The following is a 15810-nucleotide window of genomic DNA, read 5'->3' on the forward strand; positions in this document are numbered from 1 at the left end:
AGACAGACAGATAGACAGATGATAGACAGGATAGACAGATGATAGATAAATGATAGATAGATAGATAGATAGATAGATAGATAGATAGATAGATAGATGATAGACAGACAGATAGACAGACAGACAGGATAGACAGGATAGATAGATGATAGATGATAGAGAGATAGATAGCTATAGATGATCTAATAGATAGATAGATAGATAGATAGATAGATAGATAGATAGATAAATAGATAGATAGAGATAGATATAGTAGATAGACAGACAGACAGACAGACAGACAGACAGACAGACAGATTATAGGATAGATAGATAGATAGATAGATGATATAGATGACAGATATAGTATAGATAGTAGATAGATAGATGATATAGTAGATAGATGGATAGATAGATAGATAGATAGATAGATAGATAGATAGATAGATAGATAGATATAGTCAATAGATAGATGGTAGATAGACAGACAGATGATAGACAGGATAGATAGATGATAGATATAAATGATAAAGAGATGATAGAGAGAGGGAGATATTGATAAGAGATAGAGAGATACAGATACAGATATAAAAATAAATGCCACATATACCCCACTCAGTTACAATGGCATGAAGAAAGTGACTTATGACCGTTCTTCACACTTATGACCGCGATCCCCTTTTGCGACCTTCTGGCCAGCAATGGGGAAGCCAGATTCACTTAACAACCCGGGTGACCAACTTAACAACTGCAGTGATTCACTGAGCAACTGCGGCAAGAAGGATCGTAAAATGGGGGCAAAAACTCACTCATCAACCGTTTGGCTTAGCGACAAAAATCTGGGGGTCAATTGCAGTCGTTAAGTCGACAAGTACACAACCCGCCTTCTTGTCATCATGTTGGTGCATTATGTTAAAGTCATCTGGGGTGGAAACCAGGACAGGTCGTGTTCACACAACTTGCCAAATCCCCCATCAATCAGGGGTGAAATCCAGCAGGTTCTGAGAGGTTCTGGAGAACCGGTAGCGGAAATTTTGAGCAGTTCGGAAAACCGGCAAATACCACCTCTGGCTGGTCCCAGAGTGGGGTGGGAATGGAGATTTGTAGTATCCTTCCCCCTGGAGTAGGGAGGGAATGGAGATTTTACAATATCCTTCCCCTGCCACGCCCACCAAGCCACGCCCACCAAGGCACACCATGCCCACCAAGCCACGCCCACAGAACCGGTAGTAATAAAATTTGGATTTCACCACTGCCTTCAATGGTTTACAAACCTCCCATGCCTGCAACGGTCATAAGTGCAAGGATTGGTCGTAAGTCACACTTTTCAACCCCGTCGTAACTTTGAACGGACGCTAAACAGGCAGGTGTCCCCCCGTTCAGTCATACGAATGGCATTTGCAGCTTTGCATTGCACCGGCAATAGCTCAGAAATGTGGTTTCCATGAAAAAATAGGGTTTTTTTTCCCCTAACCTGGGGGAAAAAAATCACGGAATCCGGCACTGGACAAAGAACGGATCCAGTTTGAAGAGAGGATCAGGGCAGGAAACGTTTTTAAGAGGAAGAAGAGGGATTAGTGAAGAGATGAGTGGGAAATTCAGTTTAGGAGGTGCAGTTTAGGAGGTTTTAATCATCGGTGAATGTCGGCATTCGACAGAACGGTAGCTGGGTGTGGTGAGCTGATTAATACCTCCAAATTCTTTTGCCTGTTGTTGAGTTTGAACTTCACATAGCAACGTGAAACTAAATAGACATTTCTCGTTATTGGAGTGAACGCACGTGCCTTGATTTGTCCAACCCACCCCTCACAAAATCAACACAACAGCCTAAGAACCTTGGTAGTACAGTGGTTTAATGCACCCTGTAATTAACACAGCTGCCTGCAATTTCTGCAGGATCGAATCTCGCCAAGGCTCAAGGTTGACTCAGCCTTCCATCCTTTCTAAGGTAGGTTAAATGAGGACCCAGTTTGTGGGGGCAATAAGCTGGCTTTGTATAAATATACAAAAGGATGAAGGCTATTGCTTAACGCATTGTAGGGCGGCATATAAATCAATTTTTTTTTTTAAAAAAAAACTCATTTCACACTTCAAAGCAGGGGTGAAATCCAGCAGGTTCTGGAGAACCGGTAGCAGAAATTTTGAATAGTTCGGAGAACCGGCAAATGCCACCTCTGGCTGGCCCCAGAATGGGGTGGGAATGGAGATTTAACAGTATCCTTCCCCTGGAGTGGGGTGGGAATGGAGATTTTGAAGTATCCTTCCGCTGGAGTGGGGTAGGAATGGAGATTTTGCAGTATCCTTCCCCTGGAGTGGGGTGGGAATGGAGATTTTGCAGTATCCTTCCACTGGAGTGGGGTGGGAATGAACATTTTGCGGTATCCATCCCCTGGAGTGGGGTGGGAATGGAGATTTTGTGGTATCCATCCCCTGGAGTGGGGTGGGAATGGAGATTTTGCAGTATCCTTCCCCTGCCACGCCCACCGAGCCACGCCCACCGAGCCACACCACACCCACCAAGCCACGCCCACAGAACCGGTAATAAAAAAAATTGGATTTCACCAGTGCTTCAAAGCCAGCAAGCAGGGTGCCCGGCAAAACACGAACAGAGTGGGGGGACCGGGGGGTGGGCAGCCTATTGCAGGCACTTAAAGCAAAGGTAGCTTGTTCAACAATGAACCTTGGCAAACTTTGAAGTCAGCGTGTCCCAAAAAGGTGCTTATCACACCGGAGGAATCTGATTAACCAGGATTCCTCTCACTGTGCACGATGCAAAATCAGCCAACGACGATGCAAAGGGCATCTCAGTCGGTGGGCATTGAAACAGGGGCCAAAGACTCATTGGCAGAAGTGCCCCATTGGAGGACTCTGGCTAAACTAGGATTCCTCTCCCAGCATGCAATGCAAAGTCAGCCAATGCTGGTCAAACCAGGATTCTCCTGAAAGTTAAAAGAAAAGATGAATGAAAAATCGATGGAAATGACTGTACATGTAAATGGGTTTATGAAAAATAAAAATAAAAACTTAAAAAGAACCAAACCAGGATTCCCCTCCCAATACGCGATGCAAAGTCAGCCAATGCTGGTTTGATCCCCAGATCGTGATGACGCGAGGACCTCTCAACTGGAGGGCACCGAAAATGGGTACGAAAGGCTCCTTTGGACAGGGAGAGAGGCGCCAGGTAAGCCAAGATTCCTCCTCACCAATGGACAAGGCAAAGTCAGTCAATGCTGGTTTGATCCCCAGATCATGATGACGCGAGGACCCCTTAACTGGAAGGCATCGGAAATGGGTACGAAAGGCTCCTTTGGGCAGGAAGAGAGGTGCCAGGTAAGCCAAGATTCCTCCTCACCAGTGGACAATGCAAAGTCAGTCAATGCTGGTTTGATCCCCAGATCGTGATGACGCGAGGACCCCTCAACTGGAGGGCACCGAAAATGGGTACGAAAGGCTCCTTTGGGCAGGGAGAGAGGTGCCCAGGTAAGCCAAGATTCCTCCTCACCAGTGGACAAGGCAAAGTCAGTCAATGCTGGTTTGATCCCCAGATCGTGATGACGCGAGGACCCCTCAACTGGAGGTCACCGAAAATGGGTACGAAAGGCTCCTTTGGGCAGGGAGAGAAGCTCCCAGGTAAGCCAAGATTCCTCCTCACCAGTGGACAAGGCAGTCAGCCAATGCTGGTTTGATCCCCAGATCGTGATGTCGCAAGGACCTCTCACCTGGAGGTCACCGAAAATGGGTACGAAAGGCTCCTTTGGGCAGGGAGAGAGGCTCCCAGGTAAGCCAAGATTCCTCCTCACCAGTGCACAATGCAAAGTCAGCCAATGCTGGTTTGGGCATCAGACCACGATGATGCCCAGGGCAGCTCAGCTGCTGGCATGAGCTGGGGCCAGGAGCGCGTGCCCCAGCCTGGTTGGCAGCTGAGGGACAGCCCGAGGCTGGGCGCATCCTGCCAGGCGTGTCACGGGCTCCCCGCCCTGCAGAGGAACAACAAGGCAGCTGGAATTTCCTCTCAGGTCACCTGGGCAAAAGTCTCGGGACCTGGGCGGGGGCGGGACTGAGACGGGACCCCGCCCTTGCAGAGAGGTAAGCCAATGGGGTGGGAAGCTGGGCGGGGCGAGGGCTGCTAGGCGTGCGGAGTCCCTTTCCTGGGCTCAGATCGCGCTGGTGGGTTGCGCTCACCTGTCGGATATGCCACGCGGTTGCGCTCCGGGGCGCCTGGATACCTGCGCCCGTCTCACTTGCGTGCCGGGTCGGATCTGAGCCAGGGGGATTCGCCACGACGCAGCCATGTCCCTGCCCAAAGGTAAGGGGGGGGCGGAATTTGAATGGATAGATAGATAGATAGATAGATAGATAGATAGATAGATAGATAGATAGGTGATAGATAGGTGATAGATAGATAGATAGATAGATAGAAGATAGATAGATAGATAGATAGATAGATAGATAGATAGATAATAGGTGATAGATTAGATAGATAAATAGATAGATAGATAAGAGATAGATAGATAGATAGATAGATAGATAGATAGATAGAAGAGAGAGAGAGGAAGGAAGGAAAAAGGGAGGGAGGGAGGGAGGGAGGGAGGGAGGAAGGAAGGAAGGAAGGAAGGAAGGAAGGAAAAAGGGAAGGAGGAAGGAAGGAAGGAAGGAAGGAAAAAGGGAGGGAGGGAGGAAGGCAGGAAGGAAGGAAAAAGGGAGGGAGGGAGGGAGGAAGGAAGGAAGGAAGGAAAAAAAGGGAGGGAGGGAGGAAGGAAGGAAGGAAAAAGGGAGGGAGGGAGGGAGGAAGGAAGGAAGGAAAAAGGGAGGAAGGGAGGAAGAAAGGAAGGAAGGAAGGAAGGAAAAAAAGGGTGGGAGGGAGGGAGGGAGGAAGGAAGGAAGGATCCCTCTGGACGTCTGAACCCCTCGCGAGCGGAAAAGCAAAGGCAAACAACCACGAGACCCGGATCCCTGCTCGTCCGGCGGTCGTGTGAATCGTGCAGCACAGCCTCGCCAAAGGTTTTAGTTCAGTAGGACTGCGAGTTCGGGCACGGAGTTGGGAGGAAAGCGTCTGGATGCAAAGCCTTAGCTGGGCTCTCTCTCTCTTTTTCTTGCACGGTTGCAGAGGGAAGAGATGGGGGGGGGATTTAGCATCCTCCTCGAGTTGTAAAATGAAGCCATTTTTTTTCCTGGGGGTGGGTGGGTGGGTGGCTTGGGGGTGGGGTGCCCTCAAACGTCGCATCCCGCCGGCCTAAGCGACGGAAGTTTCTCCACTGTGAATTTTTAAGTTCAGCAGGTTGCTGGAGCACTGAGCTCGGTGTGTGTGTGTGAGAGAGAGAGATGCTCCTACGTCATCAGCATGGTGTGGCTGGTTTATGAGAGTTACCTCGGATGACCTGGCTATTGGTCATTGTTTTTCATGCTTGGGAGGTTGTGTTGTTATTATCCATGCCGTTGTCCGGGGCCCACAGGTTGAGAAAAGAGGTTGCCTGTAATAATTTTAAAAAGGAAAAAAAGAAAAAGAAATCCTGCAGGATGAATTTCCTCATTGGTGTGTGTGTTTAAGAGATGCTAAATCCCATGTCCCTGGAGGCTCCCAGGTTGGGTTCTCTACCTGAATTTTTTTATTTTTCCCAACTCGGTGGCCATTGGAATTCCAGGGTGACATACCTGGTGAGAAGGAAGCTATGCTCCATCGTGCTCTGATAAGTCTAGTCCACAAAAGTGGGTGCCTTAATTCCTTTGGCAAGTCGGAAGATACCAAAAGAGGTGGTTGGCTTGACATCCGCTGCACAGAGATTTATTTATTTTATTTATTTATTTCATGTATTTATATGCCGCCCTTCTCCAGAAGGACTCGGATGAACAGAATAGATGGTCCCTTTGAGGAGAGAACGTCTGAAATTTTAGAGAGCTCCTGGAATGGTGATTCCTGACGATGAGGCGTGATCAAGCCAAGGTCAACTTTTAATGAACCATCTAGATCAGGGGTGGGCAACTGTGGCCCTTTTACAACCTGTGGACTTCAACTCCCAGAATTCCTGAGACAGCTAGCTTGGCTGTCTCAGGAATTCTGGGAGGTGAAGTCTACAGGTTGTAAAAGGGCCACAGTTGCCCACCCCTGATCTAGATAGATTTGTCCTGAAGACACTGACTTGCGGGACAGATCAGCTTTGAGAAGGTCCATCCAAGGATTGTTCACCATGGCATCCGTTGCCAGTGTAACGTTGTTCCTAATGTGGTTGTCGAGTGTCCTCTTCTCTTTTGTTCCACCTTTCTGAGATATCTTCTCAAGACATCTGGGCCTTCATGTTCATTGATTATGGTTTTTTAAAATCATATATTGGCATAATAATGGCATCATCAATAATATATTGATGAGGCCATTAAGCCGGTGCTGACTTTTAAGGATCCAATAGGTACGACTCCCTGCAGGATCAACTGTCTTCAACCTGGTCCTTTAGATCAGGGGTCTCCAACCTTGGCAACTTTAAGACTTGTGGACTTGAATTCCCAGAATTCCTCGGCCAGCAAAGCTGGGAGTTGAAGTCCACAAGTCTTAAAAGTTGCTAAGGTTGGAGACTCCTGCCTTAGATCTTTCACTGTAAACCCGAGTCCATCTGTTTTGCTGTTGATTGTCCTATGATTGTTCTATAGCATAGAAATATGATTAATTAAATTAAATTAAATTAAATTAAACAAGAGTTGGAAGGGAAACTTGGAGGTCCTGCAGGATATCTATCCCGTTTCAGACGACCTGTTCTGTTTACTTCTGCTTTTCTCAGCATTAGAGACATCTTCCTGCAATCCCGTCTTTCTCGTTTCCTCCCAAGGTGAGGACATGACCTGAACTTCCTGGAAGATGACTTAAGTTTAGAAGGCTGATACCTGGCTAAGTAGCATCATCGCTTAGCCAACCCTGTCAGATCTGCAAAAACGGTGGCTTGCCCGAACTCAATTAAAACTTGAATTCCTTAGGCTGAAAGAAAAGGGGAAGGGGGGAAAACATCCTACAGGGAAAACAGTGGAAGCAGAAAAACAGCGAGGCGTGACCCTCAAAGGGAAGGAGACTTTATTATTTTTGTTGTTGTTGTTGTTGTTGTTGTTTTAAGATAATTTTATTAGGGTGTAATCTATCCCCCCTGGCTCCTTCTTGCAAATTTTGCATTGAGGTCAAAGAGGGGATGTAAAGAGATTTATTTTTATTTTTTGGCATTGTTGTATCTCTTTTGGCTAAGTTTTTCTCTTGGCAGCCAAGGTGGGGATAACACCGAGGTGCAAATGTAATGTTTCTGCTGTTGTCTGGGAGGGCATCCCTAAAGCATCTCTGAGCATCACACAGTTTTAGCATGAGTCGGGTATCAACTTCGGGGGAGGGAGGCCGGGGCATGGATAGGGGGGAGTTCATGCTTCGATTTGGCACTCCTGCCTGGGTATCTTCGGCAAATGATGAGTGGAGTAAAACTTGGCCAAAGTTTGTATTTGGCCTCTTTACTCGCCTTAAAGTGCAAATTTGTTTGTTTCTCCGCTTGGAGGTGAGATGGGGACAATAATCTTTGAGGCCCTGAAAAATGGTGTAACAGCTGCATAAAGAAGAGAGAAGCGTTGGACATCTGTGCAAAATTAGTCCAGAAGGAGGCAGAGTTTGAGCTTTGAGGTGATCTCTGAGCTTGTTTTATTTCTTTCAGACGTTCTGTTACCAAACTAGGTAACATGTTCAGTACTAAAAAGGAATCGGGTTTGTGGAAGAGGAGGAGGACGACGACTGAGGGGGTCCTTAGCAATAGCAATAGCATTTAGGCTTATATACCGCTTCATAGTGCTTTTACAGCCCTCTCTAAGCGGTTTACATAGTAAGCATATCTCCCCCAACAATCTGGGTCCTCATTTTACCCACCGTGGAAGGATAGAAGGCTGAATCAACCTGGAGCCTGGTGAGATTTGAACTGCTGAACTGTAGCTAGCAGTCAGCTGAAGTAGCTTGCAGTACGGCACTCTAACCACTGCGCCACCTCGGTTTTTATACCTGGGGGTCCTTGGTGCTCTCTGAGCTTGTTTTATTTCTTCCAGACGTTTCATTACCAAACTAGGTAACATGATCAGTGCTAGAAGGGAGTGGGTTTTGTGGAGGAGGAGGAGGAGGAGGAGGAGGAGGAGGAGGAGGAGGAGGAGGAGGAGGAGGAGGAGGAGGAGGAGGAGGAGGAGGAAGAAGACTGTGGGGTCCTTGGTGCTCTCTGAGCTTGTTTTATTTCTTCCAGACTTTTCATTACCAAACTAGGTAACATGATCAGTGCTAGAAGGGAATGGGTTTTGTGGAGGAGGAAGAGGAGGAGGAGGAGGAGGAGGAGGAGGAGGAGGAGGAGGAGGAGGAGGAGGAGGAAGATGACTGTGGGGTCCTTGGTGCTCTCTGAGCTTGTTTTATTTCTTCCAGACGTTTCATTACCAAACTAGGTTACAACATCAGTGCAAGAAGGAAGTGGGGTTTGCTCCCATTTTTCATATATTAAAGAATTGAGCTGAGAGTATCGACCAGCTTCCGAGCAATCTTGGGAATTTGCTTGGATGAAATTAAAGGAACAGCATGTGTATGTGTGTTTTCATAAAGAGGGTGGTGGCGAAGATCTATCAGCACGGTTCAGATGCAAGACTCAACAAGGAGCTGACATTTATCCCTTGTTGTCTTTGGTGATGAATATCAACATGAAGTTGTTTTGCAAAAACAAAAAACAAACCACAATATCTTGCAAAGACAAAATCTGCTCCCCTCTGAAGTTCTTTGCCAGGTTGATTGTTGTGTTGTTAATATTTCAGCTCCTGAGATTTTTCAGCTGCTGTGAATAAAGTAAAGGTTCCCCTCGCACATATGCGCTAGTCGTTCCCAACTCTAGGGGGCGGTGCTCATCTCCGTTTCAAAGCCGAAGAGCCAGCGCTGTCCGAAGATGTCTCCGTGGTCATGTGGCCGGCATGACTAAATGCCAAAGGCGCACGGAACGCTGTTACCTTCCCACCAAAGGAGGTCCCTATTTTTCTACTTGCATTTTTTGTGTGCTTTCGAACTGCTAGTTTGGCAGAAGCTGGGACAAGTCACGGGAGCTCACCCCGTTATGTGGCACTAGGGATTCGAACCGCTGAACTGCCGACCTTTCGATCGACAAGCTCAGCGTCTTAGCCACTGAGCCACTGTGTGAATTTACTGTTAATAATAAGGCAATTTATTAGCCAAGGAGGAAGCCATCAGAAGGTGGGGGAAAAAATTGGAGGAGGAGGCAGTACAGTAGCTCAAATTTGGGAAAAGGTTAGTTTGTTTGTTTTTTGGACAATTTAATCAAAAGCAGAAGCCCTAAAACTGATTTTAGGTTTGCGAGAAGGATCCACGAACAGAAAGATGGAATTTTTTTGGGGAGAACAGATTTTGCTTCGGAGTCCTGGGAAAAATCATCAAAACCATCAAAAAGCGAAAGTTGGAATATTTCGGACTTGTGATACGACTCCCGGGAAAATACAGCATCCTTCACTTCATCCTCCAGGGAATGACTGAAGGCAAAGGAGGTCCAGGCAGAAGAAGAACATCATGTCTTCAAAAATCTAAGGGACCGGTTTGGACAAAACTCAGCAGCACTTTTTCGTGCGGCTGTTGATAAAAATAAGATTGCCATTATGATCACCAATCTCCGATGATGGATATGGCACAAGAAGAAGAGGAATTGAAGTCCATCCATCTTCAAATGGTGGCTACTGTGGAATTCTTAAAGCTTGGAGAAATACAACTGTGGCACCCCCCCAAAAAAATTGGACACAGAACATGTTCAGACGTCACCGGGTTTGTGGGTTCCTGCACGCTGCCTGCAAATCGTTGCATGATCCCACAAACTAGACCCACAACCTTTCTCGAAACGGGATGCCACGTTTCTGTGGAACGACAGTCTGTAGTGGATGGGACAGCGTGTCGTGCAGGGGTCTTCAACCTTAAACACTCAAAGAGCCATTTGGACCCGTTTCCCACAGAAAAGAAAACACCGGGAGCCACAAAACCCTTCCCCGTGCCTGACTATTTCTTGAGTGGCCACAAAACTAGCATATGTAGTTGAATTAAACGTTCTGTTTTCTTCTGAAACTTTTCTTTTCTTGGATTTATCCATGGTTGGCCTACCGGAGGTTGAAAAGCTCAATAAATCACGTGCCGGCAGGTGTCGCACATTGGTGGTTGTGACGCATATTTTGAGCGACAGGGAGCCGCAGCAGAGGGGTGAAAGAGCCACATGCGGCTCCAGAGCTGCAGGTTGCCAACCCCTGGTGTAGTGGATGGGAACACAAAATCCAGCATTGTGTTTGTAGCTGCTGAAAACAGCCTCGCGCATCCTTGCATGCACCCCAACCCAGGCACACTCCAGGGGAATGTCCTTTTGGGATTAAAAATTGCAAAAAATATGTGGTGATTCATTAAGGCCTTGACATCAAAGGCCCGGGGAATCCTTTCAAGTGCTTCGTTAATGACTAGAGAGCTCCAAACTGCACATTGTTTGCATACTTCTGTATAATAGAGTAATTACTATTTACGTAACTGACTTAGTAATGGGCCATATTTTAGTTTTCTCTGATCCAGGTGGCTTGAGGGCTGCTTAAGAAGTATCAGTGCTGGGTCAACTGAGGTGACAGTGACCAATTCAGCTAGTCCCCAATTTACAACGGTTCGTTTAGTGGCCAAGATTACAACCGCACGGGGTAAACAAGTGACTCGGGATCGTTTTTCACACTTTATGACCGTTGCAGCTTCCCCGTGATCAATATTCAGTCGCTTGGCCACCCGACTCGTATTTATGACGGTCGCAGCCGTCCCCGTGATCCCCTTTTGCGACCTTCCCGAGTAGCCAAGTCAACGGAGGGAAGCCCGATTCGCTTAAAAACTTTGTGATTAACTTAACAACTACAGCGATTCACTTAACCAACGTTAGCAGGAAAGGTTGCAAAATGGGGCAATCAACCCCTCCTGGGCCCTCTCTTGAAGTCTTCCAGACTTCCAGAACTTCTTCCAGAGTTCCAGGCTGTTCTTTTTACTGCCTGGGTGTGATCATAATCTGGATTACTTGGTTATGCATTCAATTAAATATTTGCCTGTTTAGTCTCTCCCAACATCCTTTTCACATGAGGTTATGGAATAGGCAGGTGAGCGAGTTACAGGTCATGCTCCTTTGCAGGTGACAAATTAACATTTGTAAAAAAAAAAAAAAACACACACACACACACACACAACCCGAGTACAAGCACAGTGGTTGTGAAGAGACCTGGATTTTAATCGGATGCCTTGGGGGGGGGGATGGGGGGGTGCAATTTAGTGCATCCCCCCCCCCAAAAAATGTCTCCTTCGGCTTTTTATAAGATAGAGACAGGTAGTTTGACTTGCAAACCTCATTGTGCATCTGGTTGCCGGTGATTTGTGTCGCTCACAGCTTTGCTGAGCAGATTGTTGTGCCCGGAAGCCTTTTGTGACACCGTTCTGCACTGCAACACTGTTGTGCTGTGGTCCCCGTGTCTGGGTCTCAACCTTCAACACTGGAGGTTTTTAAGAAGAGATTGGATAACCATTTGTCTGAAGTGGTGTAGGGTTTCCTGCCTAAGCAGGTGGTTGGACTAGAAGACCTCCAAGGTCCCTTCTGACTCTGTCCTATTCTATTCTATTCTATTCTATTCTATTCTATTCTATTCTATTCTATTCTATTCTATTCTATATTCTATATTCTATATTCTATTCTATTCTATTCTATTCTATTCTATTCTATTCTATTCTATTCTATTCTATTCTATATTCTATATTCTATATTCTATTCTATTCTATTCTATTCTATTCTATTCTATTCTATTCTATATTCTATATTCTATATTCTATTCTATTCTATTCTATTCTATTCTATATTCTATATTCTATTCTATTCTATTCTATTCTATTCTATTCTATTCTATATTCTATATTCTATATTCTATTCTATTCTATTCTATTCTATTCTATTCTATTCTATATTCTATATTCTATATTCTATTCTATTCTATTCTATTCTATTCTATTCTATTCTATATTCTATATTCTATATTCTATTCTATTCTATTCTATTCTATTCTATTCTATTCTATTCTATATTCTATATTCTATATTCTATTCTATTCTATTCTATTCTATTCTATTCTATTCTATTCTATATTCTATATTCTATATTCTATTCTATTCTATTCTATTCTATTCTATTCTATTCTATTCTATTCTATTCTATTCTATATTCTATATTCTATATTCTATTCTATATTCTATTCTATTCTATATTCTATATTCTATTCTTCTATTCTATTCTATATTCTATATCCTATCCTATCCTATCCTATCCTATCCTATCCTATCCTATCCTATCCTATCCTATCCTATCCTGCATTCTATTCTATTCTATTCTATTCTATTCTATTCTATTCTATTCTATTCTATTCTATATTCTATATTCTATATTCTATATTCTATTCTATATTCTATTCTATTCTATATTCTATATTCTATTCTTCTATTCTATTCTATATTCTATATCCTATCCTATCCTATCCTATCCTATCCTATCCTATCCTATCCTATCCTATCCTATCCTGCATTCTATTCTATTCTATTCTATTCTATTCTATTCTATTCTATTCTATTCTATTCTATTCTATTCTATTCTATTCTATTCTATGGGGACGAATCCATCTAGATGGCTTTTTCGCGAGGACCTTCTCAATCTCCCCTTGTGGCTGCTCCAGCCAAAGATTTGCGTTGGTGCTTTCGAAGTTCAGATTTGCACTTCCTGTCCAGGGTCTGCGTGCATGCATGCATAAATCTCTTCTGAATGCATGCGGGCATGTGCATAATTTTGTACCTATTTATTCATTTATTTATTTTGTCATGTTTACTGGAGTGTATATTGGGAGTGTATATACCCTAACCCTTTGAGAGCTGCATGCAACGAAATTTCATTTTTAAGGTATGCTGATTAAGGTAAAGCTAAAGGTTCCCCTGCACATATGTGCTAGTCGTTCCCGACTTTAGGGGGCGGTGCTCATCTCCGTTTCAAAGCCGGAGAGCCAGCATTGTCCGAAGACGTCTCCGTGGTCATGTGGCTGGCATGACTCAATGCCAAAGACTCACGGAACGCTGTTCCCTTCCCACCAAAGGTGGTCCCTATTTTTCTCCTTGCATTTTTTACATGCTTTTGAACTGCTAGGTTGGCAGAAGCTGGGACAAGTCACGGGAGCTCCCTTGGGGGAGACATGAGAAGAGATATAGACAAGTGTTTGAAGGAGCACAGAGCAACCCTTCTTCCACTTTCACAAGACTATAATGTAAGTGGCTTGGTGCTACATGAGCTACTTGAGTTCTACAGAAGGAAACACAGCTCTGCTTAAGACTCCGTTAGACAGTGGAATTGGTTATCGTGGATGGTCACCACGACGGAGGTGATATAGAGTTGGAAGGGATCTTCGAGGTCTTCTAGTCGATGCCCGAGGCAGGAACCTTGGTACCATCTTGGGCTTGCAAAGTCTTCTTAAAAACCTCCAGTGTCACAACCTCTGAAGGCAAGCCATTCCACTGGTGAATTGTTCTCATTGCCAGGAAGTAGAATAGAGTAGAATAGAATTCTTTATTGGCCAAGTGTGATTGGACACACAAGGAATTTGTCTTTGGTGCATACGCTCCCAGTGCACATAAAAGGAAAGATACATTTGTCAAGAATCATAAGATACAACACTTAATGATAGTCATAGGGTACAAATAAGAATAGAGAGGAGAGGAGAGAAGGAGGTAATGATGGGTTGGGTTGGGTTGGGTTGGGTTGGGTTGGGTTGAGTAGAGTAGAGTAGAGTAGAGTAGAGTAGAGTAGAGTAGAGTAGAATAGAATAGAATAGAATAGAATAGAATAGAATAGAATAGAATAGAATAGAATAGAATAGAATAGAATAGAATAGAATAGAATAGAATAGAATTCTTTACTGGCCAAGTGTGATTGGACACACAAGGAATTTGACTTGGTGCATATGCTCTCAGTGTACATAAAAGAAAAGATACATTCGTCAAGAATCATAAGGTACAACACTTAATGATAGTCATAGGGTACAGATAAGCAATCAAATCATATTAGGAAACAGTCAATATAAATCGTAAGGATACCAGCAACAAGGTTACAGTCATACAGTCATAAGTGGGAGGAGATGGGTGGTGGGAACGATGAGAAGATTAATAGTAGTGCAGACTTAGTGAATAGTTTGACAGTGTTGAGGGAATTATTTATTCAGCAGAGTGATGGCGTTCAGGGAAAAAACTGTCCTTGTGTCTAGTTGTTCTGGTGTGCAGTGCTCTATAGCGTCGTTTTAAGAGTAGGAGTTGAAACAATTTATGTCCAGGATGCGAGGGGTCTGTAGATATTTTCACAGCCCTCTTTTTGACTCGTGCAGTATACAGGTCCTCAAAGGAAGGCAGGCTGGTAGCCCTTGTTTTTTCCTGCAGTTCTAATGATCCTCTGAAGTCTTTGTCTGTCTTGTTGGGTTGCAGAACCAAACCAGACAGTTATGGAGGTGCAGATGACAGACTCAATAATTCCTTTGTAGAACTGGATCAGCAGCTCCTTGGGCAGTTTGAGCTTCCTGAGTTGGCGCAGAAAGAACATTTTTTGTTGTGCTTTTTTGATGACGTTTTTGATGTTAGGTGTCCATTTTAGGTCTTGAGATATGGTAGAACCTAGAAATTTGAAGGTCTCTATTGCTGATACTGTGTTGTTTAGTATTGTAAGAGGTGGTAGTATGGGAGGATTTCTCCTAAGTTTCTCCTTAAGTTCTAGATTGGTCCTCTCCTTAATGGAGGTCCTACATCCTGGAATGAAAATACCCACCTTATTTGGGGGAAGGAAGACTTACGTCATGGTGAAGACAGGGGGAAGGACCGGGGTTTTTTTCTCTTTTGTGGAGTCCCCTGTTTTCACCGCCCTTCGAACTTTGAAACGCTTACTAAAAATAGACCGTTAGAAGTTGAGGACTATCTTGTCTGCCTGCTGCAGCATCCGTGGTGGAGAGAGGAGGTTGCATCCGGCTGTGGGGATCCCGGTTGCAAAAGGGTAGGACTTCTGCAGAGCCATGAATGGGGCATTCATTCTGGGAAAGGAAATCTCATTTTTTAGATGTCGTAAGAGGCCCGGAAACCAAAAGACCAGAATAGGCGGAGCTGTCCTGGAAACTGGGGTGAGGACCTTTGCCGAAGATAAAAACTTCTTGTAGCCAAGCCCTCTTTTCGTGGGCTTGATGTTTTTTAACCGTTCTACAGCTTTTGGCGCGAAATTTCTGGAGGTGCTTTTTTTTTTTTTTTTTCAGTTCTGCATTTTCTGAAGCACAGGCCACTTTCGAGACTCTTTCCTCCACTTTCCACCGCAGAAAACTGAAATCCGCTTTTATCTTTTAAATCAGAGGCAGCTTTTTTTTGGAAGGGGCGGGGCGGGGCAGGATTTTTGGTTGGGTCTACATTTTCGAGAGCCTGTTAACCTTGAGTTGGTGGTGTTGCAGGCTTACTTTAAGTCTCCTTTTTTTTTTAACGGTGCAATGCATTTTTTTTAAAAAAAACACCTTCAAATAAATCTACATTCTTTGGAGAGAGGGGAGGAAAAAAAGGAGAGAAAGAGGGAAGGGAGAAAAGAAGGGAAAAAAGGAGGGAAGGAAGGAAAGAGAGAAATAGAGGAGAGAGGAGAGAAATAGGGAGGGAGGGAGGGAGGGAGGGAGGGAGGGAAGGAAGGAAGGAAGGAAGGAAGGAAGGAAGGAAGGAAGGAAGGAAGGAAGGAAGGAAGGAAGGAAGGA

General features: G+C 44.7%; 1 protein-coding gene across 1 annotated transcript in view; it reads left to right on the forward strand.

Annotated features, from left to right (window-relative positions):
* The first annotated feature begins 4156 nt into the window (after positions 1–4156).
* Positions 4157–15810, forward strand: part of MAP2K3 (mitogen-activated protein kinase kinase 3) — a 58316-nt gene continuing 46662 nt past the window's right edge. The window contains exon 1 of the mRNA XM_070955448.1: positions 4157–4285. Coding sequence (XP_070811549.1) covers positions 4270–4285 — 16 coding nt within the window. The 5' untranslated portion in view covers positions 4157–4269. The remainder of the gene's footprint in view (positions 4286–15810) is intronic.

This window comes from Pituophis catenifer, unplaced genomic scaffold (genome assembly GCF_029215685.1).
Source record: "Pituophis catenifer annectens isolate HBS135680 unplaced genomic scaffold, rPitCat1.0.hap2 SCAF_16, whole genome shotgun sequence".
Lineage (NCBI taxonomy): Eukaryota > Metazoa > Chordata > Lepidosauria > Squamata > Colubridae > Pituophis > Pituophis catenifer.